General features: G+C 41.3%; 2 protein-coding genes across 2 annotated transcripts; both read left to right on the forward strand.

The window, feature by feature from the left end:
* Positions 1–1523: 1523 nt before the first annotated feature.
* LOC145407035 (ankyrin repeat domain-containing protein 49-like) lies at positions 1524–8672 on the forward strand. The gene is made up of 3 exons (XM_080278081.1): positions 1524–1662; positions 7864–8024; positions 8325–8672. The coding sequence occupies exons 1-3, from the start codon at positions 1524–1526 to the stop codon at positions 8670–8672; spliced, it is 648 nt and encodes a 215-aa protein (XP_080134207.1).
* Positions 8673–8977: 305 nt separating this feature from the next.
* Positions 8978–22255, forward strand: LOC145407090 (mitochondrial ribosome-associated GTPase 1). Its single transcript, XM_080278131.1, has 4 exons — positions 8978–9662; positions 9869–10023; positions 16291–16386; positions 22008–22255. Exons 1-4 carry the CDS (start codon positions 9087–9089, stop codon positions 22162–22164), a joined length of 984 nt encoding a protein of 327 aa, XP_080134257.1. The 5' UTR covers positions 8978–9086; the 3' UTR covers positions 22165–22255.
* Positions 22256–23439: the final 1184 nt, after the last annotated feature.

Raw genomic sequence — 23439 nt, forward strand, 5'->3', positions numbered from 1 at the left:
GAAACTGGAAAATGGATCTCGAAGAAACTTGGCAGAATGATTGCAAATGGGTCATAGATGGGCCCGTTTCAATTTCAACTAAAACTTTCAAAAGGAATGTTTTGACCCCTGTATGTTCTCAATGTCTGCAGGAACACTTGCACATAGCGTTCGTTTCCAACAAAGCGAGGCGTGATCCAGAATCAGATGACCGGCCATATTTGGGCCGCGAAGTGCTCGTGGGTTTCTACAACGTCTTGTCTGGTCTCGTAGATTTGAAGAGCGCATCCGTCAAGGCGTTACCGTTTTCGCCCATCTCTACAATATCACGATGATACAGCGTATGTAGTACCAAAAGGTATCAGCATCACGACGATACATCTGTAAACTCTTTAAACATAATACCACACAGAAAAAAAAAAAAAAAGACACTGACATACGTACTATAATAATATTATGAACATCAGCAATTTATGCTACACCAAAAAAATATTGAATGAAACTTACCGGGTGCCTTATGGTACCAGTATGTTGTCAGCGCTGAGACCCTATACAGAGTCTCTAGTGAGCGTGTGAAGTAAATAAGACTTGCCAGTTATTACGCTCGTGTTTCTTTGTGAGGGTTTGAGGGACTCCGTCGATACTACAGCCCTCCCTAGACCTTGGTTATGCAGTGAGCGAGGCCCCTTGGTATTATGCGGGAAAGCTGCCCTATTTTTCGAACGATGGCTTACGCCCACCCCCCCACAATTCTTCTTCCTCTTCTTAGGTTGAAGGGTTGAGAAGCAATGAAGCTTATACACCCTCCCCTGGTGGAAGTGGTACACTGGGAAGTGAGGCCTTTTCTGGGATGACTATACACTGGTGATCAAACGGTATCTTGAAGAAAGAAGGGGAGGCTCATCTCACCAGCTAGGATTACAGGCGACGAATATGACCTGTGACGCGGAGGAACTGCTTCATGAGGCGTAGCACCTTGCCTTGTGATCCAACACCAGCTAGCAGAATAGATAGCGTCCCTCACAACTCTGCTGGGCGATATGTTGATAATCTCACTCCGTAAACAAACGTTCGCATTTCGATGTAATATTTACATTTTTTCCCATAAATTCCGCATCGCCAACCAAAGTAATTTAGTGAAAATCTACATTAAGCTACTGTAATGAAGTATTTTTATATGCAGGCGTATTTTCCATTTGACATGAAAGCTCTGACGAGTATTGCTGTGAGCTCTATAATAAGAAGAGGCTGTAGACTGATAGACTTCTTTGTGTCTTGCATCATATTCTGTTGTTAGGCTATTGCTACAAATCGGTAGCTTATTCTTTATGAAGAGATGACAATTTTCGTCTAAGTTAGAGTGAAAAGAGTAAAATAACGTTACCCCTTGAAAATATCGAAGAAAATTGGCAAGAATCAGCTGATGTTTGTTTTCATCGGCGTAAGGGTGGCGTGTCCATGGACGTGAGTATTAAATCAATCCTGCTGCATTCTTACGCTGAAAGGAGCAATGTGTGCCTGAGTTGCCTAATAACCTTACACTGATGAGTGACAAAGAGGAAGGCGAGGAGGCGAGGTGCGACATGGGAGGGGAGGACCTGGAGGAGCCCGAGAGACCCTTGGTTTGGACCTCCGGCTGGGACGACGAGAGCAACGACGTGGAGGCGGACCCTGACCCTCACGGTGCGTCCTGCCCGCCCGCCAGGTCCTACTCTGCCTCTTGTTACCACCCTGCTGGAGATACATGTTGTAGTTACACCCGTGCCGGAGATGTTACATATTTTGACACCCCTCCTGGCTTCACAGCTTAGATGCTTGTGTCGTATCGTAAACTGCTTGCACGGTTGTGCATAAACTGACCCTTGTTATCCGTTTAAACTTCCTTGAGGAAACTCATGAACGTAGTTGAGTTTAAAGCTTTGTCAGTCATTGCAGCCATATGCCAGGTTTACTAACAAAGGAGGGTGGCAGGTTCATGTACAGATCTACCACCATTTTTCTTTTTTTATCCCATGAACTGTGGGGATATTAATATTTTATTAACTGCTTTTTTCAGATGTAGACTTTGGATCTGAGTTGAGTGGCTGATAATTAAATTTTACTGTAAATTACCTACCGGAATGTTTTGAGGTTTAATTTTGTTTTAGGCTAATGTAAATACTGTATACTAGTAGAACTCTCAGTGGTAATCATGTGCAGTGGTGTGTAGAACTTTCGGTGTGCTTTTTGGATTACTGTACTAGGTACTTTAAATTTTGATAAGTTGCTGACTGTTTTATATTTAGAACAAGTTACTGGTAACAGAAGGTTACCTGGTATACTGTAAATGTATGGTACTAGTACTGTGAAATGATACTGGATGCTTAATGTTATTGTACAGCGAACTTGCCATGTAAACAGTAGCCTACAGGTAGCTACCATAGTATCATAAATCAGAGATAAATACTGGTAATCTTGTCAGTCTAAGGATGTCAATTTGCTTTTTTTCTGGATTAACTTGTGTTATACCTTAGACTGAAGGGTTAGTGCAGGGTACAGTAACCTGTGTACTGTATGTCTTGTATATTTATCATCTAGAAATGGTCAGTAGAGACCTCCATGTCCTTGTGGCCCCAGGTTCATATGAATGTGATCCCAATGAACTGCAGGCTGGAGTTGCCCGTCTCTTACAGTCCATCGTCCTCCTTTTGGGAGATAGGAAGGAGGGGGAGGCGGTAGCTGAATCGGTAGAGAGGCGGCTTGCAGTCCTAATGGACTCAGGGTCGATTCCCGGCTTGGGCAGGGAAGAATTTAAGGATTTGAAGTTCATAAAAGCAGACTTTACTGATCCACCAGAAGACCTGCCGACGTCGTAAAAATACCCCCGCAAATACCAGTGCACCAGTCATGTATGAGACAGCCCTAGCATGTATTCGGTATGGATGGTGAGTGTTAGCACTGAAGTGGTGACATGTGGAGGTGTGTAGGAGGACCACTGGGCCCTGGGATAGGCCCTGAAGCCTTTGCCCAGAGGTGGACATGTCAAAAAAAAAAAAAAAAAAAAAAAAAAAAAAAAAAAAAGTTGAGAGATTGCAACTGGATAATGCTCCCACAGCATGAAGGTTTCTCTCTCCAGCACCAGAAACCTTCATTCATGTATCAGTCATTTATTTTGTCCACAGTCACCCTTCTGTTGTACTTTTGAATGCAGTAGTTAACTGGTCTTTCATATACACAGCTGGTCAGATGTGGATCTGTTATTCTTCTCCCTACCTTTGACCTCCAATGATTAGAAGACAGTATGTTCAGTACTGGTAGTCTCAGTGTGTATGGATCTTGGTTAAATTTTTTTTTTGTTTGCCTCTTTGAAAGGGGCCGAATTTGTGAGCTTTGGCCACTTTATGATGAAAGGGTTAGCACCTTAACCCAAGACACATCTTTTAGATTTTATTCTGACTTATGCCAGCATATATGTTATTTACATTAAGGAAGTTATTCCCATGCTGTAGGAATCAAAAGCTTTGTTAACAACTCAGTCTTGTGTTTTGTATCGAGACCTTCTATGCACCAGCCACATTTCTTGCTTGAGACACTCTTCTCTTCATTTTCTTTACATGTATACCTCGTTTTATGTCACTGCACCAAACCTTAGATTATTTCACCAACCCACATATCTCCATTGACGGGCACATCACACTCAGAAACACCCTATCTATCAACAACCATCACATTACTGGTATGTGTATCTTACTCAAGTGTGTAAAGTGCCATTACGAATTTATCTTTGAAGTACACTTGTTGCGGTATTCATAGAGTTTTGAACGATCCTGCAAGCATCCCAGTCACTCGTAGCAAGAAGTACAGCATCATCTTCATATATATACAGTATTAGATTTTAGATACCGGGTACTTCATCACTCTCTGTTGATATTGATAATTTTCATCTCAGTTCCGAAATGTATTTACCTCAGCCTTATCCATATACCGTAATACTGTATATACTGTATATGAGTGTAGGATAGAGTAAAGTTATGGTCTTCAAGAGAAATGAAGTCACTGGATGTACAGTGAGTTTGGGTGATGAGGAAATGGAAAATGTGAGTGCATTTAAGTACCGTACTGTACTTAGGTAGTGTGATGAGTAAGGATAGAGTTTGGAGGGTGAAGTGCTTGAAGGGGTACAACAAGAAAGAAAAGTTGCTGTTCTTTGAAAGCATTGATAAGAAACAGGGAAGTGAGCATGGAATTAAAAAAATCACTGCATGACAGTATTGTGATACCAACTCTAATGTATGGAAATGAAGTTTGATCCTTGTTGGAAGGACATAAATCAAGAGTGAGAGCAGTGGAAATGAGCTATTTGAGAGGAGCATGTGGAGTTACGTGGAGAGACAGACTGACAAATGAAGAAGTGAAGGGAATGTTGTAGTGTGGATGTGGATATGATAGGAAGCATTAGGAGAAATACATTGAGGTAGTATGGCCCTGTGGAAGGGATGGACAGCGAGAGACTAACGAGGAGAGTGTATGAGAATGAGGTCAAGGGGGGGAGAGGGAGGGGGAGGCCAAAACGAGATGGATGGATGGAGTGGAGAGGTAGGCATATGAGAAAGGAGAGTGTGAGCTGGAAGCAGGGCAGTGAAATGGCAGGGGACAGGGCAACATGAAGGCGATTTGTTTGTGGCCACCCCTTACGGGATTAAGGTGTCTGGCAATAGATAGATAGATATAATATAAATACATATATATATATATATATATATATATATATATATATATATATATATATCATCATCATCATCAGCCGTTTGAGTATCCACTGCAGGACCGGCCTATCCCGACCGAAGTCAGAACGATACAGCCAATGTATCTCTACCAAGTGGCTTAGGCTGTCTAGTAGAGATTGTATGTAGTGTGAGAAGTGCTTGTTAGTGTAATTGTCGTGTTGGAGTGGCTTTGGATGTGTGTGTAGTCTGTGAACCAAGTGTAATCGGCCCGCGCAAGCCGACTGGGTGCAAGCATACTTTATAGTAAGCGACACTGGTTCAACCACAGCACCCATGGTGTCCGCCAATGTAGTACGTGGCCGGGTGAACACTCCCAAAGTTTATTACCCTGGTGGGGCGCGAACCCTGGCTCACCCGTGTACGAAACGCACACTCTACCATTGTACTACAGAGGCTCCATATATATATATATACAGTATATATATATACAGTATGTCCTCGTATTTGGACGCATTTTACTTCGATGCCTTGTTTTTCACACAAGAAAAAAGTTCACGAGTTGTCGCACAATTCACAAATTTCCCCTCAACTTGATGCTCCCAGCCGGCAGCCGACGATGCATACCGATGCTCATTTGTTGGCGGCCATCTTGCGACCAGCCTGTCCACCATAACCGACATGGCAACCACCTTCGATGCATACACCAGGACTATGCTTGAGGCTACCAACATCTTATCAACCTTGAGTGGTCTGAAGTCTCAAGTGGTGGCCGTCTACAACAGACACATAAAGGAGCAGAGACAAGCCCGGATCACATGATATTTTCATGAGAGACAGAATGTGGCTTCTATTCTGCAAGACTTGGACGTGCCAGGAGGGGTGGATGAAGGAGAAGTGGACAGAGAGGAAGTGGAGGTGCTGGAGCCTGAGTTCAACTTTGAGAGCTTCGGCATAGGTGATGGAGCTTCCTCAGAGAGGCCCATGTCACTTAGTAACTAGCCCATCTACCCTCAACACACCTTCACCTGCCACTCAAGCCAGTCTTCACTTTATTTCTGGTAAGGATTTTTGGTGTTGCAGCTCTTTATAACAGCTTTAATGTCTTTTCAGGTACATGTTTATTGTGTTATGTTGTTTTAGCACTAGTAAACACTGTTGTTTTAGCACTAGTAAACACTCTTCATTTAATTTTGGGTAGGGCCTGTTTGGTGTTGTAGTACTTTCTGATAGGGTAGGTACATATTCCACCGAAACGCTCCTCTATTTTTCCATTAATTCTTAACTTCACAATTCGACGTTTTGCGTTTCATGCGGTTTTTGCGGAACATCCAAGCCACGAAAAACGAGGATTGACTGTATATATATGTATTTATATATGCACATATACTTGCCAATATACATATATGGTATACAGACAATACAGTGTGTTAGAAAAACAACTTGCATACATGTGATTTTTTTTTTTTTTTTTTTTTTTTTTAACACTAGCTGTGTATTGAACCTGAGACTCTTAGATAGAATCCAGGTACTGATATCACTGCACCACACCTTGAGAAAAGTCAGGCCACCTAGTTTCTATGAAGAACCAAGTAAATCCATTATGGGAGGATATACAGTATTTGAACCCAAACCCATATGATGGCTGGTTTCAAAGTCATCTGGATTTTTGCTTAGCCCAATGCATCTCAGCTGGGATAGATTAAAACTGCTATGACACATGCTGAGTTGTATGGGGCTAAGTAATATTTCAGATGACTGAAATATGTGTCATCATATGGGTTAGGGCTGAAATATATCCTCCCATAATGGATTTACCTGGTTCTTCATAGAATTGGAGTGACTTGGCTCTTATCACAGCATGATGTTGTGATATCAGTGCCTGCAGGGGCGTACATAGAGATTTGGGGGCCCGGGGGACTATGTTCTTTTCAGGGCTCCCCTCCTGGTGGGAGGCCCTGCAAAGAACCTAGCCCCCCAAATGCTCAAAACTTATCTAATATCTCAGCCGGGATTATCGGGATGATACATATATATATTTTTAAATATTAATTAAAAAGCTTATAAATTTTAAAGGCTTTTGGAGGCCCCCCTCAATTGGGGGCCCAAGGGGCAGTTTTAAACAGCCCCCCCCCCCTCAGGTACGCCACTGAGTGCCTGGGTACTATATATGAGTTCTAGGTTTGATTAGAGTGTTAAAAAAACATACTTTCCATATAATATGTATGTATAGGTCCCCATGAGGACATCACATTCCTGTGTCCCACTCATAACACATCATAGTAAACCATGTGCTCAGACATCCATGCTTAACCCCTCTTGGGCCGATTCTTTGTACCGTAAGGTAGTTTACCTCTCCTGAGTCACTGGTCTGTAACCAGTGTAAAATTTACCTCATATGAGGCATGCAGCCATGCAGACCTTCATTGTACCTCAAATGAGGTTTACCACTCAGCAAGGGTTAACTACCATCATAAAAATTCATTGGCTACATCAGTCACCAGTTTCCTTCCACACCACACATATGTAGCATCAATAATCTCTCTCATTCCATTTTGTCATATGCAGTTTTGAGATCCATAACTGATACAGTATATTAGTCATTCTCACATACTTCTTTAAATGTGTACTTTACTGGAAATATACAGTATAATCAACACCCCCAACTGCTCTGAAAACCACTGTATGTATTGCTTACCAGACATTCTTATATCTGCCTCACCCTTTTAATTATGCCATATTGTATACTGGATACAGTACTGTACTACCATTTTATTTGTATTGAGCATAGACAGTTGCCTGTACCATACACTATGCACCAAATTCTTGAGTTGAAGCATACATGCAGGAGTGTTACCTAGGCCCCATTCTGTACTAAAGCTTAACAGAACACAGGATTGCAAGATCATAGCTCTGCTAAACCTGACATGTAAAAGAAAATATTTGTTCCTAATTACACCTTGTTAGCTAATTTTTTCTCTTTCTGAGGGATCTCTCCCAAGCTGAGTAATATTATGTGTTGAAACAAGAATTTATAAAATACGGACATAAATTTATTGAAGAAATTAGTAAAGCCGAGTTTCTTATTCTTTCATCATGAGCTGAATAAAATCATCTGTTGGAAACAAGAATTAAATAGAAATTATCTCAGTGAAGGGGTTAATGTGCCTCACTATTGTAGCCACACCAGAAAGGGAGCTGCTGTGGGCATGTGAGCAGGGGAAGCAGAGTGTGGTGGAGGACATTCTGCACCAACACCCTGAAGCAGTGAATGCCAGGGACAGTGACGGATACTCTCCCCTCCATCGTGCCGCATACAGTGACTACCCAGAGATTGTTAAGGTACCGTACTGGGCTGTCTATACAGTATATGCTGATTATACTGAAAATATTTTAATATTGTTTCACAATTGATTGTACCCAAGTAAATTAGTAGAAAGTATAGTAATTGTAAATCCTAAGTAGAGTAGATGATTTGCATTAGCATATGAAAGTCTAGAAGAAATTGACTGCTGATTGGGCTTGACACTAAACAGCTTGTAATTATGTTGTCCTCAGTGTGGAGCAGTGAAAATGTTTTCATGATATTTTGATTACATCCAGTAGTTACTCAGCTGTCACTAGCTATTTTTCTTTTGACAGTTACTCCTGACTGCTGGTGCTTCAGTGGCAGCAAAAACTGTGGATGGTTGGACAGCCCTTCACTCTTCATGTCGCTGGAACCACCATGTTTGTGCTGATATTCTCATTGATGGTGGAAGTGATGTCAATGCAACAACCAATAGTGGCCAGACTCCACTCCATGTTGCTGCTGTGAACCCACAGGCCCAGCAAACACTACAGATGCTACTGATGAACCGTGCTGTCAAGCCACTGATTACAAATAGCAATGGTGAGACTGCTCGAGACATCGCCATGAGGAGTGGGCCGTATGGGTACTTGTTTGAGGTGACTGATCCTGTTCTGACTGATAGCCAAGAACAAGAGTGAAGTGCCTCATTTCCAGTAATAGAATGGCAACATAAGAAAATACCGTGGATAATGAACTAGATTGTCAGAAGACTGTAGTTACAAAAAATTGTTCAGGGAGAAGTGAATCTGAGAGTATCATAACAATAATCATGTAAGGAGCACAAGGTACCAGGAAAGTACATGTACCAGTCAGCTGCAAATAAGATTATGATCATAGTCATTGTCTAATGCCAGGTACTGTTTTAAGGTTTTGCCTGGGCAACTCTTGAATCAAAAAGTTTCATTTACCATGATTTCTTAGTATGTTTTTAATAATGCCTGTGCCTGTGATGATGATAAATTAACAGTTAAGTAAGAGATTGTGATATCTGGATCCCGTGGAAAACATTGTACTGTATTTGAAAAAAATTTCAGTAATGCAAGACTGTCAAAATGGCAGGCTTCATAGCTCGGCATGGGATTATGATGAGAGACTGTTTCAGTGTAGTAAATCATAGCAGAGCAAATTGGTTTCCTGGGCACATGGCCAAAGGTTTAAACCAAATGCAGAACAAACTAAGATCTGTGGATTGTTTGATTGAGGTTCATGATGCAAGAATCCCTATATCAGGAAGGAACCCACTCTTTGAAAGTCGATTGGGTTTGTCTTCATTAAAACCTCACATCTTAATATTAAATAAGATAGACTTGATTGATATGAAGTTAAGGAATAAAATAAAGAAGTACTATGCTACTCAAGGAATAACTAATATTATTTTCACAAATTGCAAGAACCCTGACAGCAAGGGTGTTAAAAGCATAATACCCAAAGTTGCAGAAGTGATAAAGAGCTCGGAGAGGTACAATCGATCTGAGGAAGTCAGTTATCAACTCATGGTCATAGGGATCCCAAATGTAGGAAAATCATCGCTGATTAATGCATTGCGAGCCAAGCACCTGCGTCGGAGGAAAGCCACACTCGTGGGTGCTGTACCAGGCGTCACTCAGAGTGTTCTGGAGAAGATCAAAGTGAGTTCACATTGATATAGTAAGTGTAACAGTTTTAAGACTGGTAATATCTTGTACACATTTGTTATTAGAAGGTCTTTATGTATAACCAGTTTAGCAGATAAGTTATTAAAAAGTATGGCAGAGCTGCCTGCCCATGTTTGGTGTGTGCATGCCCACATTACAAAACAGAAATACAGTACATACCTTTCTTTATTGTTGTACAGGTGTGTGACATGCCAACAGTGTATCTGCTTGACACACCAGGGGTGATGGCTCCAAGGATACAGAATGTGGAGGTGGGCCTTAAACTTGCTCTAGCTGCCACCATTAAAGATCATCTAGTTGGAGAAGATATAATTGCTGACTACTTACTGTTTAGGTAATGTGAATCATTTCATTTTGTTTAGCTTTTGAAGGCTTCAACATGCTTGCATGCATCAGCCTTGGTCACCTGATGGTGGCTTTCCATGCTGCTCAATCTCTGGCAGCTTACTCATTCAGTCCCTTATCTCTCAGGTCACACTGAATGACCCCGTCCCAGGTCTTTTTTGGTCTGCCTTTCACAACCCTAACCCTAACATTAACATGTCTCACATTCTATACCCAGTTATCATACCCCATGCTCTCCACATGCCCAAACCAACTCAGTCTACCTCTCCTCACCACAACACCAGTTCACTCCAGTCCCATCCTACCTCTCAACTCTACTATTGTAAACCTAGTCCCCTGAGACCTCGCACTTAGGGACGCACTGTGCATCATACTAATCTTTGCCATTTCTGTACATTTGAGGCTGCGAATATCCTCTTCCTTTGCTGCCCAAGTCTCACTGCCATACAGCATTACACTCCTAACACATGCCGCACACAAAAATCCCTTAGCATCGAGGGAGAGCCCACTCATTGTCAGGAGAGGCAACAACTCCCTGAACTTCTTCCAACCACTCCTCACTCCAGCCCCACTTCTAGCACATAACAAGTCTCCCAAATAACAAAATTCTTCCACACACTCAAGAGACTCACCAGCAAGTTCAATCCTTTCACGCCTGCCAATCTCCACATGCTCTCCCTGACACACTGCACACATGAAACCAGCATTATCTCACAGTCTGCCTCTAATACCACTACATCTCTAATGCACCCTCTTATCACAGACACTGCACAAGATGGAATTACTTCCCATGCCCTTGTGGCAAATCACACATGGCCACCCTTTTCATTGACAGTTTTGCCACCAGCCCAAGATACCATCACTTTATCTGCATTTACTCTTAAGCCTTTGTCCTCCATACCATTTCTCCACTTCCTAAATCTTTCTTTTGCCTGCGGTTCATTCTCTTTCATCAGCACCAAATCATAAGCATACAGCATCTCCCACGAGAGTCCATTTCTGAAGTCATGTGAGAGGGCATCAAGTACCATGATAAACAACAAGGGGCTCAAAAGTGATGCCTGATGCACACCAACATTCATGGAAACCTCATCACTCAGATCTCCATTCACCCTAACCTGTGAGCGAGCACCCACATACATTGCCATAACGACCCTAACCAGCCTTTCCTCGATCCCAAGCTTTCTCATTGCCCACTTCACAATCTCTCTGGGGACTCTGTCAAAGGCCTTCTCCAAATCAACAAAAACAAAGTACAGTTCCCTTTCCTATATATTTTTCCTGAAGCTGTCGAACAATGAACATGGCATCAGTGGTCCCTTTGCTTGGGATAAATGTGTGATGTATATCACCAAGCACGTAGTTCTGTTTTTGTTCTGTCTCGCTCATAATATCAAGAGCCTGTCTCACCCTATATCTGAAGTTGGAAGTAGGATTTAGATGATGAAAATTTATTTGTCCATCATCCTGTCAAATATTGCCCCATCAGTAGCATAGGAGCCTGGGTTTAGGCTACTCTCTCCTGACATTTAAGGCAAGTGACCAGGAGCTTGCTCCTTAGTAGGAATACATGAACAAAAACCTTCAACCACCTCAAGGAATTAGACCCCTATGGACTACATCCAGTTGGCACAGCTTAAATCACAAGATCATGTGTCAGAAAATTATATGAGAATAATAGGGCTAATTTGTGGTAGGTGGGGGCACTCGCCATCCACTCACTCGATGTAGTGCTGCTCTTGGGTGTCTGCCCTTTCCTCTCCTCCATCCTTCTTTGCTTCCATCCTCTTCTGTCTTTCTTTCCTTCATTCTTTCCTCATCCTTCTGTCTACAGGTGACTTTACACTCCCTCTTGTATCTTTCTTTCCTTCATTCTTTCCTCTTCCTTCTGCCTGTGGGTGACTCTGCACTGAGTGACAAGCCAAATGGTTTCCTGTACACCAGGAAACCATTTACTCTTCTGGGTGGTAACCATATAACCAAATTTTGGCGCCTGGTGGTTTAGTGGGTAATTACGGAGCTCCAGTCGGATTGAGCCAGTGAAGGTTTATATCCAAGAGGTGGTTGGGGTTTATTGCCCTCGTAATGCCACTCAGGGATGAGTGAGGCTGGTCACTCTCATCTTAAATGTCAGGACCAACTTGCCTATCCCCTGGCTTCTACGTTTCTAATGGTGCAACGTAGGATTGGATAATGAATGAATGAATGATGAATAAGGCTAGTGCACTAAATCAGTAGCTACACAGCATGAAAGCATACTCTTTATTGCCCAGTATCTTTAACATCATATTCTAGTTATCGTGCATCTCTATATTTTTTCATGCACTAGTAAACTAAGTTCACTTTTATTCAGCTTACAAAAGTTCTCTCATACTATTGTTGATGTGACTCCAGGCTCATCTGAACAACTTGTTTGCAGTCCACCAGCCTTCTTTCAGGGGATAGGGAAGAAGTTAAGAGATGTTTGTATAACCTGGCAGTGAAGTTACCTGATGGTATCCATGCCACAACAGTAAGGTGTCCCTCTCCAGCACTTCTGTCATATTGAAAGCATTAAGACATATCTCCATTACCTTGTTGAGTAGAGTGATGTCAGTTTATATTATGGTTATTTTGCCTCCAACCAATTTTATACAAACTAAGATAGTCCTTTCATAATGAAGCACTCAGAGGAAGAAGATAAGCGTGAGTACATCATACATACATATATCATCTAATCCTGTGTTGCCCCATGAGGAGTGTAGGAGCCCGGGGCTAGGCAAGTTGGTCCTGACATTCAAGATGAGTGACCAGCCTCACCCATCCCTGAGTGGCATTATGTGAGCAGTAAACCCCAACTATCCCTTGGAAATAAACCTGCACAGGCTCAGTCCAAATGGGGCTCCTTAATTACCCATTAAACCACCAGACACCATAATTTGGTTGTAAGGTTACCACCCAATATAGTAAATGGTGTACAGGAAACCATTTGGCTTGCACGTAGTGTAGAGTCACCCATAAGTTCACGTAAATAAACTTTTTTTTTTTTTTTTTTTTTCCCCTGCCCTAGGATAGGAAAGGAGGTCTGGATGATATTTTATTTTTATATTTACTTTTTTTTAAATTTATAGTCAGTTATAGAAAGTTCACCAGTTAAAGTTCCATTGTAACTTATGAAGTTGATCTGCCAGTTTCCTTCAGTTTACTGTTTTTCCATTCATCCATCCATAATCCAGTCCTATGTTGCCCCATGAGGAGTGTAAGAGCCTGGGGCTAGGCAAGTTGATCCTGACATGTAAGATGAGAGTGACCAGCCACACTCATCCCTGAGTGGCACTACCTGAGCAATAAACCCCAGCCACCTCTTGGATATAAACCTGCACTGGCTCAATCCGATTGGAGCACTGTAATTACTCACTAAACCACCAGGCACCATAATATAGTTATATGGTTACCACCCAGTGTAGTGAATGGTTTCCTGGTGTACAGGAAACCATTTGGCTTGTCACTCAGTGTAGAGTCACCCATAGGCAGAAGGAAGAGGAAAGAATGGAGGAAAGAAAGACGGAAGAGGGAGTGTAAAGTCACCTATAGGCAGAAGGAAGAGGAAGGAAGGAAGAGAGGAAAGGGCAGACACATTACGGTTCTAAATATATTAAAAATATAAAGTTAGGACTGCCTAAATAATTGAATAAAGATAATGGTCAGAGGAGATAATTACTCATCACCACTCCTAGGAAAACTAGAATAGGGCGTTGGGTAGTTGTTGAGTAACTCCAGTCCAGCTGGCCAAGCGGACCTATCTGCAGCAAGCAATTGCCCCTGCTTGGCTGTTCCACGCTGTGAACTTATGTTCCCTTGCAGTAGACAGAGCTATGTCGCAGCAGGGCATGGGGAAGAGTGTGGAAGTTTGGTCCTTGGATGGATACTGCATTTGTCTCTCTCCACCTAGTTATCCTAACAGGGGCACCATAGTAGGTTCCACATCACCCCATTATTTTGTTCTGTGGTTACCACCCAGCATTGTAAATTGTTTTGTGGGTTACAGGAACCCATTAGGCTTGTCAGTCAGTGCAGAGCCATTTGATGTGGAAAGAAGAATAAATAGTGACAGGAAGGATGTGAGAGATGGGAAGAGAGGAGGGTAGACACAGACGAAGAACGATAAAGGTGAAGGAAGAAGTAGGCTATGCTACATCAAGCAGTGAGTTGGTCACCACCACCTACCACCAGACATTGCATAGTAGACTGGTAAATAGATCATACTGTATTGTGAAGGTAGTTGACACATCTTACCTACTCTGCATAATAATACAGTGGAATATCCTAAATTGCCAGTTTATGAGACTGAGTGCATGCTGCGATTTGAGAATTCTCTGAGAAATAACTAATCTCATGGAGAAAATTACTTGTGGGTCTGTCATCTCGGAAAAGTTGCCCCCCTTACCCCCAGGCCTACATAAAGCAGGTTACCAATGAACACTAACAACTTGGAAAAGAAATTAGTAAAGCATATTCAATGGGAATTAACAGTATGTAAGATTCATACCTGACTCAGACTCATGACATTGCTTGAATGGACGGGGAAGGGGGGACGGGTTCTGAGGTTTGAGGCGGATTACAGCCTCTCAGCATGCGGTGAGTGTGCTGTTGCCTCATGCTGCCACCTCTGTGCCACTTCCTCCTCATCAGCCTCCCTCAGGAACCCCTCAAAGTCCAGCGTGGAGACAACAGAAGCGGTGTCGTTGCTGCCCTCAGCTGCCTTCATGTTGTCTTAAGAGTCGTCAGTTTGTTGATCTTAATTCTTTACTAAATGGGCGTGGCCTTTCCAGATTTTCTATTAAAATGATCCTTTCAGAGGTTACTTCTTATTCCTGGATTACCACAACAATTGGGCATATTTATAAACTTACCCTGAAAGCTGTAAATGAGGATTTAGAATGCTTGGTACATTGATGCATCCAGTGAGAGAAGTGGTTGGTAAACAGTGTGGCCAGTTGGAGAGATCATGGGTAAACACTGGCAATGGCGACCTGCCGGCATCCTTCAGTACCCCAAAATTTAGGTATATTTTGTTTTTTCTACTCATTTCTTGCAGTCACAATTCAGCATTTAACTATCTGTGTTGCATATGTACCAAATTTACTTAACTGTAGATCAAGAGTTTATTATATAGGTGGTATCACCGTGCCTGTTTGGTAAAGAATTACTCATATCTTAATTCTTTACCAAGTGGGCATGGCCTTTCAATACTGTCTGTTGAAATTGATCTTTCACAGGGTACCGTACCTGTTATTATTCCTGGATTACCACAGCTACAGGGCATTTTTATAAACATGCTTCTGAAAGCTATAAAAGCTGATTTAGAATTATGATACACTGACACATCCAACTGGAGCAGTGGTTGGTAAGCAGCGTTGCCAGTTGGAGAGATCGTCCTCGTTTAGTCCATAATGGTGGGCAACTTTGGCTGTCTTTTCACCGCTGTCAATCCTTATTGCATCTAACTTTTGGATGTGAGTTAATGTTGGCTTCTTCTTCTCCTTCCTCGAAGAAGTTGTCGGTTTAGGAGGGTTACGATCAGCCATGGTAACACTGGGCAGGCAGGTGAAGCATGGGGAAAAAAAAGAAAAAAAAGAAAAAAAAAAGAAACAAGCTAATAACAGAGAAGAGACAATGCACTGAGCCGGGTGCTGGGGCGTCAAGCACCTGTGTCCATCGTGCTTGGTGTGGGAGGGAACTGTTGTGTTTGGCTTATGGTAAGTGCTATGCTTGAATATGATTGGTTTAATAATTGCCATGTTTGAGTACGATTGGTTTATGCCCAGCTAGACAAGCAGACTTGAGCTAGCCTAATGGTGGCGCGTATTACACGAGGCATCAGAAAAGTGTCACTTCTGAGGATGCTTTTGCTGATATTGTGTAATTTCTGTGAGTTACTAATATTGCAAACTTGCAGAATGTTGTTGTGTATTATGAATCTGCTATTTAGGATTTTGCGATTTAGGAGATTCCACTGTATTTCTAATTAATAAAGTGATATTAGAGTTCATGGTAGTGATCACACTTTATTGTTTGCTTTACTTTTCCATAATAAAATATTGTTCCAAATACTACAGCAAAGATATTTGTTTATATGATAATGTCATAGATAACGTAAGAGCATATTGTTCCGTAGTACAGGTACAGGCATATAAATGTGTAATCGAAAACATGTTTGTTCTCATTTACAGGCATTGAAAAATGTAATGGTAAAACATGTTTGTTTTCATTTCAGGTTGAATTATGAAGGTAACCATTCATATGTGAAATACTTGGACCTTGATGAACCTTCAGATAGTATCCAGCATGTTTTGTTGACAGCAGCAATCAGGTAGGAAGTCATTACTATGTTGAGTATTGTATGTACATTCGCACCAAAAAAATATCGCTGCAGAATGTGTTAAATATTATGACACACGGAACAAAGGGAACTGGAAATTGCGGGTCTGTCCTCCCACATGCAGGCATCTCAGACGATAGATGAGAGCTGTATCAGATATAACTCTTGTGTCCTTCATAATGAGTAGGAAATGGCTGTAAATGTTATAATATAAACAGGTGTTAACGGGCTGTCAATGCTTCATGGTCGAATCATTTCGGATGGCATTGGACCCACAGTGCACCGATACTTTCAGGTGCAAGTGTACATGAGATTATTTGTGGATATAGACCTACCATTATTTAATTGTAATGTTTATAGGCTGATATTGTTATTGTATTTATTGCAATTACAGTAAAACTACAATATAACAGACTTCAATAGACTGGAATTTGTTTTTATCAGAATTAAGAAGCTATTGGACTAAATACTTATACAGTATATGGGAAAAGTCTGAGAGAGCCAGAAGCAGTCTGGACTGCTTGCCCACTTCAGCTGTGTTCATGACAATAAAGTAAATAAAAGACATGTTTATCAGTGTATAGTACAATATTATTATATATATTATACCATTTGGTTATTGTAGTGTGTGTATAATACAGTACAATATTGCAGTGGTAGTGAAAACAGTTTAAAAACCATTGATGTGATCCAGACTAATGTCTGATATATTGGAAAAAGTGTGGGTTAGCAGGGGGAAGTCCAGATATTGCTTTTATTAGAATTTTGCTGTTTTTTGGAATGGCTTGAGCCCCAATTGGTCCGTTAAAGTGAGGTTTTACTGTATTATCATCATCATCATCATCATCCACACCACCTTTCCCACCCTAGGGCAGGGTGAGGAGTAGCAACGTCCAGACAGCCCAAGTTTACGTAGTCCAATGGGCCACGCTTCTATTCACTCTTCATTCAAGCCCCTGGAATCCTGGCTCTATCTAATACGCCAAAAACATTCGCCACATTCTGTAGCTTCATATAAACGTATCCGGTAGAGTCAATCTGGACACTGTCACGTTAAAAAGGGGGTGCCAAATCCCTGATCATGTGCTTCTTCTCTCAACATTCATCCAACCAGCTCGATCTCGTCAGTTCCCTAGCCTCACCAACTTCCATACCTCTCTTCCTCACACACTCATCTACCATATCCCACCACCTCCTTGGCCTACCTCACCTCCTCCCTCCATCAGATTTGCTCAGATATACCTTTTTCACCACTCTATTATTATCCATTCTCTCCACATAACTATAACATCTCAGTACACTCTCTTTGATTCTGGTGTCCACAGACTTCCTCACGCCGCATCTTTCATGAATCACATTACAGTATTTTGTATCCTATCCACTCTTTGTACTCCACGTACATTCCTCAGCAGTCCCATCTCCACTGCTCTCACTCTTGACTTTTCATTTTCATGCCACACCATAGGCTCACATCTTTATGTTAAAGTTGATACTAACACTCCTTCATGTAAGCCTTGTGCAGCTGCAACACTCAAGCCTCTGTTTCTCACCAAGGCCGTCATAGCACCTGCTACATTCCTTTCTTGCGTCACTCTACTTTCCACTTCTTTTGCACTTTTTCCTAACTCTTTACTGCTGTACCTAGGTATTTGAACTCTCTCACCTATTCCAATCTCTCCATTCATTGTAACATCACACTGGGAATCACCTTGTCTCTCAGTAACCATCAGTTTACTCTTTTCCACATATACTCTCAAGGCACGACACTCACAGACATCAGCAAAACTCTGCACTAGTCTACGAAGTTCTTGTCCAGTATTTGCAATTACTGCATTATCAGCATACAACAAATTACTCATGTTTTTACTTTTCTCATCACCCCATCCACATATGTGTTGGACAACCATGGGGACATCACACAACCTTGTTGCACGTCCACACCGATCGTGAACCATTCATTTAGATGCCCAGTTACCCATACACACGCCTCACCACCATCACAAAAACCTTTGACGGCACCCAGCAGCCAACCATCTACACCGTACATGTGCAGAACCTTCCACAATCCCTCTTTGTCTACTTTGTCTTATGCTTTTTCCAGATCCATGAATATCATAAACACCGTATAGTACCTGTCACAAGCTGTCTCCACCATCTTTCTTACACTGCAAGTATTTGAGCCACACATCCACTGCCAGTCCTAAAGCCACCCTTTTCATCACTCACTAGGATTTCTGATATCTCTCATACTTTTTCTTTAATAATTCATCCATATACCTTCCCTACCACACTCAAAAAACTTATGCCACGATAATTCTTGCACCCACTTCTCTCACCTTTATTTTTGTACAGGGGTACAAAATCACAGCCTTTTTCTACTCTAATGGCACAGTTTCACTCATCCATGCCTTCTTACAGGGCTCTTGTTTGGCGAGCAACAGCTTGCAAATGCGAGTAATTTTTTCCCTTCGGCAAACAAATTTTACATGCAAGTCACCTTTTGGCGAGGAGAAAATACATCCACTTCAAAACCCAGTAAACTACAAAATAACTAAATCTCACTTAAATGAACAAAAAAGCACATTCTGATCAATTATAAAGTTATTCCTTATCGCCATTGTGAATGTTTAAAACCTCATTATATGATTCTAATAATCACAATTTGTAAATAAACAAATATATTTATTGCTTGTAAAATATTTCGTCTCTTAGTCAGTTTGGCTACTAAAAATTTATTTGGCTCATAAATTTGAAACCTTAGGAGCCAAATGGCCCGCAACTATCAGCAGTTAGCAAGAGCTGTCTTACATATCTCCTACAAGCACTTCATTCTGCTCTCTCCATTACACTTAATCATCTCTGCATACACCTTATCAACCCCAACTGCTCTCCCATTTTTCAGCTGCTTCACAACGTTCTTCACTTGTGCATGTGTCATGTTTCCTGGCAGTGTGTTCCTTCTTTGCACACACCCCAAACCAATCATGTTTACAGTGGCTATGCACTCTCTGTTCCCATTCATTAGACATTCAAAATGTTCTTTGCATGTGGTCCTTACATGATCCCCATGGATTAATAATTTACCACTTACATCCTTCACACTTTCACATTTCTTTCCGCCATCACTTCTACATTTCCACACCTCTTTCCAGAATAACTTCCCATTTTCAGAGTAATTTGCATTCATTTTTCTTCTAGATCATCATTTACCTCCTCCTTTTTATTTTTATTATTAAAGATTTGTTTCCTGTTCACCAGGAAACCATTTACTGCGCTGGGTGGTAACCATATAACCAAATTATGGCGCCTGGTGGTTTAGTGGGTAATGAAGGCGCTCCAGTCGGATTGAGCCTGTGTAGGTTTATATCCAAGGGGTGGTTGGGGTTTATTGCTCAGGTAATGCCACTCAGGGATGAGTGAGGCTGGTCACTCTCGTTTTAAATGTCAGGACCTACTTGCCTAGCCCCAGGCTCCTATGCTCCTCTTGGGGCGGCATAGGATTGGATGATGGATGGATGGATGGATGGATTATTATTTGAAGGAGGGAGGAGGTGAGGTAGGCCAAGGAGAAGGTGGAAGGATATGGGGGATGAGTGTGTGAGGAAGAGAGGTTTGGAAGTTGGTGAGGCTAGGGGACTGACAAAAGATCGAGCTGGCTGGATGAATATTGTAAGGAGAAGCGCATGATCAGGAATTTGGCACCCCTTTTTAACGTGACAGTGTCCGGATTGACTCTATCGGATACATTTATGTGAAGCTACTGTACAGAACGTGGTAAATGTTTTTGGCATATCTGATAGAGCCAAGATTCCGGGGGCTCAAATGAAGTGAATGGAAGCGTGGCCTATTGGATTGGGCAAATTTGGGATGTCTGGACATTGCCACCCTTCACCCTGCTCTAGGGTGGGAAAGGAGGTCCGGATGATGATGATGATTATTCATTGGTAGGTGGGGATGCTCACCATCTAGTCACTCAGTGTTATGCTGATTTGGTTGTCTGCCTTTCCTCTCATCCTTCCTTCCTCTTCCATCTTTCCTTCATTCATTCATCTTCCTTCTGCCTTTGGGTGACTTTACAGTCCCTCAACTGTCTCTCTTTCCTTCATTCTTTCCTCTTCCTTCTGCCTGTGGGTGACTCTGCACCAAATGAGAAGCCAAATGGTTTCCTGTACACCAGGAAACCATTTACTATGCTGGGTGGTAACCATATAACTATGTTATGGCGCCTGGTGGTTTAGTGGATAATTAAGATGCTCCATTCTGATTGAGCCGGTGAAGGTTTCTATCCAAGGGATGGTTGGGGTTTATTGCTCACATAATGCCACTCAGGGATGAGTGAGGCTGGTCACTCTCATCTTAAATGTCAGGACCAACTTGCCTAGCCCCAGGCTCCTACACTCCTCATGGGGCGACATAGGATTGGATGATGGATGGATGGATGAATTATTAATGTTAGTAGTAGTAGTATTGGTATTGTTGTTGTTATTATTAATTTGCTTTAGCTTCACTAGGAGGGGCTCCTTACAAGTTTGTTAAAAAAAAAAAAATTATTACGAAAACAGATTAAAGAAATATTTCCTCAGGGTGAGAAGGTTAAATTTGTGTCTCCATTCAGATCAAAGACCCGTTCCACACTGTATGTAAATGTAGGGAATGTGTGTAGAGTGATTAAGTGCATAAAATGTGGGAAATGTGTTTAGGATGATGAAGTACATAAATGTGGGAAATGCGTTTAGGATGATGAAGTTCATAAATGTGGGAAATCTGAGTATGTTGGTAAGTGCTTACCTCTACCTTTCATTAATTTATTTATTTTTTTTATTTTTTTTATGACAGACTTTTGAGTTGGTGGATAGTCTTGTTTAACTCATTCATTGCTAAAGGTCTTTTCCAAAGGTGAATAAAATTGTCTTTCAGTAGCAGGAATAAATCTCAATATGTCACCTGACTCAGACTCAGTGGGTTACGCAGAGGATTGTGATAAGTGTAACGAAGTGCTGTTTTCTTTGGTAGAATTGTACAGACATTGATATTATATTTAATTGCAAAGATTTAACAGTTTGGCCCAACATGCATCCTAGTCTGGGGAGAACTGTTGTATCTTCACAATTAAAAAAAAATTCAGTATGGATATAATTCTGTGTGGACAACTTACTGCACTGGGAAATCAAGACTTGTAGCATTCTGTTGTTGCTGGAATGCTAGTGACCAATAAAGCATCTCTTGTATCCCACTGTCATGGGTGTATATAAAGCTGTTATAGGTAATTTTCATTTTATTTCAAAGCTTTGTTTCAAAGTATCAAAATTTTTCATACAAGTGGACCTTCAAATTTGGGGAAATGGACAAATCAGATTTGTAGGTAGCAGTAGAGCTTTCATATGCCGTTTTTCTGAGCAGGGTATTTAGAGCAGTATTGACATTAAAAAAGGGGGGGAGGGCTTACTGTATTTGCTGAATTGTCTGCCAGGAGCAGTTGGCTGAGAAGATAGAGGGGCCAGATATCAATTAAGGCTTTATAGATAGTTTTCAAACTTAGCAGCAGACTAATGGTTGGGAAAAAAATGATGAAAAAGTGACAGGTAATGAGAACTGCCTGTATTTTCTTTCAGGAACAATTGGCTGAGAAAAGTGAAAGACCATCGAGGTGTCACCGTTGTCCCAGATTATATGCAGAGTGCTGCCAACTTCATAAAAGGTTTCAGAATAGGCAAATTTGGGAAAATTGTCCTTGATGAAATCCCAGATGTAAGCAGTGTTAATCTATAGCAATAATAGGGGGTGTGTAGGGTGTTAGGCTGCCACTTAAAGGAGAGGTGTAAATTATAATTCTCTTACCAAATGCATGAAGGGCCAGTGGTGGGAAAAAAAAAAAAAAAAATCAGGAGATGCAAAAGAATATTTTAAATCCCCTTGACCTGATGACTTGGCATTATGTGTACTGCATGTTCTACAGCTGGGGATAAAGACTGGCCCATTTACCACTGAAAAGTATGTCACTTGAGATGTTGCTCCATGTCCAATCAATAATGACATTTCTGGACATTTGTCCTTATTGCGCTCAGCTGGATAATTGTGCTAGGGAAGGAGCGAATAGGTTGATGATGTAGGCTTGTTGGTAGACTTCTCTTATAAGTGGTTTTGAATTGCTGATGAATTACACTTTTATAATTATTTCATTATTAAATTGTAGATGAATTGCATCTTTAAAGTTGTACCATTATTAAGTTGCAGAGGTATTAAACCTGTTAAGTTGTTTCATTATTGTGTTGCAGTTGAAGAAAAACTTTTGAAGTTGTTTCATTATTAAGTAGCTGATGAATCAGGATACATTTTGCTCTTAAAGTTGTTCATGATTCATTGGATATACAGTATATATATATATATATATATATATATATATATATATATATATATAGTATATCAATCCATCCATCCATCATCCAGTCTCATGTACCCCAAGAGGAGCATAAGAGCCTGGGACTAGGCAGGTTGGTCCTGACATTTAAGATGAAAGTGAATCTATATATATATCCATCCATCCATCATCTTTTGTATCCCCAAGAGGAGTGTAAGAGCCCAGGGCTAGACAGGTTGGTCCTGACGTTTAAGATGAGAGTGAATCTAGAGAGAGAGAGAGAGAGTATATATATATATATATATATATATATATATACAGTATGTGGCTCAGTGGGTTAGAGCGCTCTGCTCTGACTGAAGGGTCAGAGGATCGAATCCACCCAAGGTTCATTGATAGACATCAGGAAGGGCATCCGGTCACAAAATGCTACACGCTTCAGTCCAAAAGTCCTCTACTCAGGGGCAACACCTTAGCCCATCAGGGATACCTGGCGTAAAACCAGATTATTATTTTTTTATTATATATATATATATATATATATATATATATATATATATCACCATCATCCACTCACTTGATGTAGTGCTGCCTACTTCTTCCTTAGCCTTTATCATTCTTTTTCTGTGCCTGCCCTCCGTTCTTCCTATTTCTCCCATCTTTCCTGTCACTTCTTATTGCTTTTC

This window comes from Coenobita brevimanus, chromosome 1 (genome assembly GCF_032717465.1).
Source record: "Coenobita brevimanus isolate Jiangsu-jjx chromosome 1, ASM3271746v2, whole genome shotgun sequence".
Classification (NCBI taxonomy): domain Eukaryota; kingdom Metazoa; phylum Arthropoda; class Malacostraca; order Decapoda; family Coenobitidae; genus Coenobita; species Coenobita brevimanus.

Coding starts and splice junctions, on each gene's coding strand:
- LOC145407035 (XM_080278081.1), top strand. CDS start 1,524: ATGAGTGACAAAGAGGAAGGCGAGGAGGCGAGGTGCGACATGGGAGGG. Junction 1,663..7,863: donor GGCGGACCCTGACCCTCACG/GTGCGTCCTGCC, acceptor TCACTATTGTAG/CCACACCAGAAAGGGAGCTG. Junction 8,025..8,324: donor ACTACCCAGAGATTGTTAAG/GTACCGTACTGG, acceptor TTCTTTTGACAG/TTACTCCTGACTGCTGGTGC.
- LOC145407090 (XM_080278131.1), top strand. CDS start 9,087: ATGGCAGGCTTCATAGCTCGGCATGGGATTATGATGAGAGACTGTTTC. Junction 9,663..9,868: donor GTGTTCTGGAGAAGATCAAA/GTGAGTTCACAT, acceptor ATTGTTGTACAG/GTGTGTGACATGCCAACAGT. Junction 16,387..22,007: donor TTGTTGACAGCAGCAATCAG/GTAGGAAGTCAT, acceptor ATTTTCTTTCAG/GAACAATTGGCTGAGAAAAG.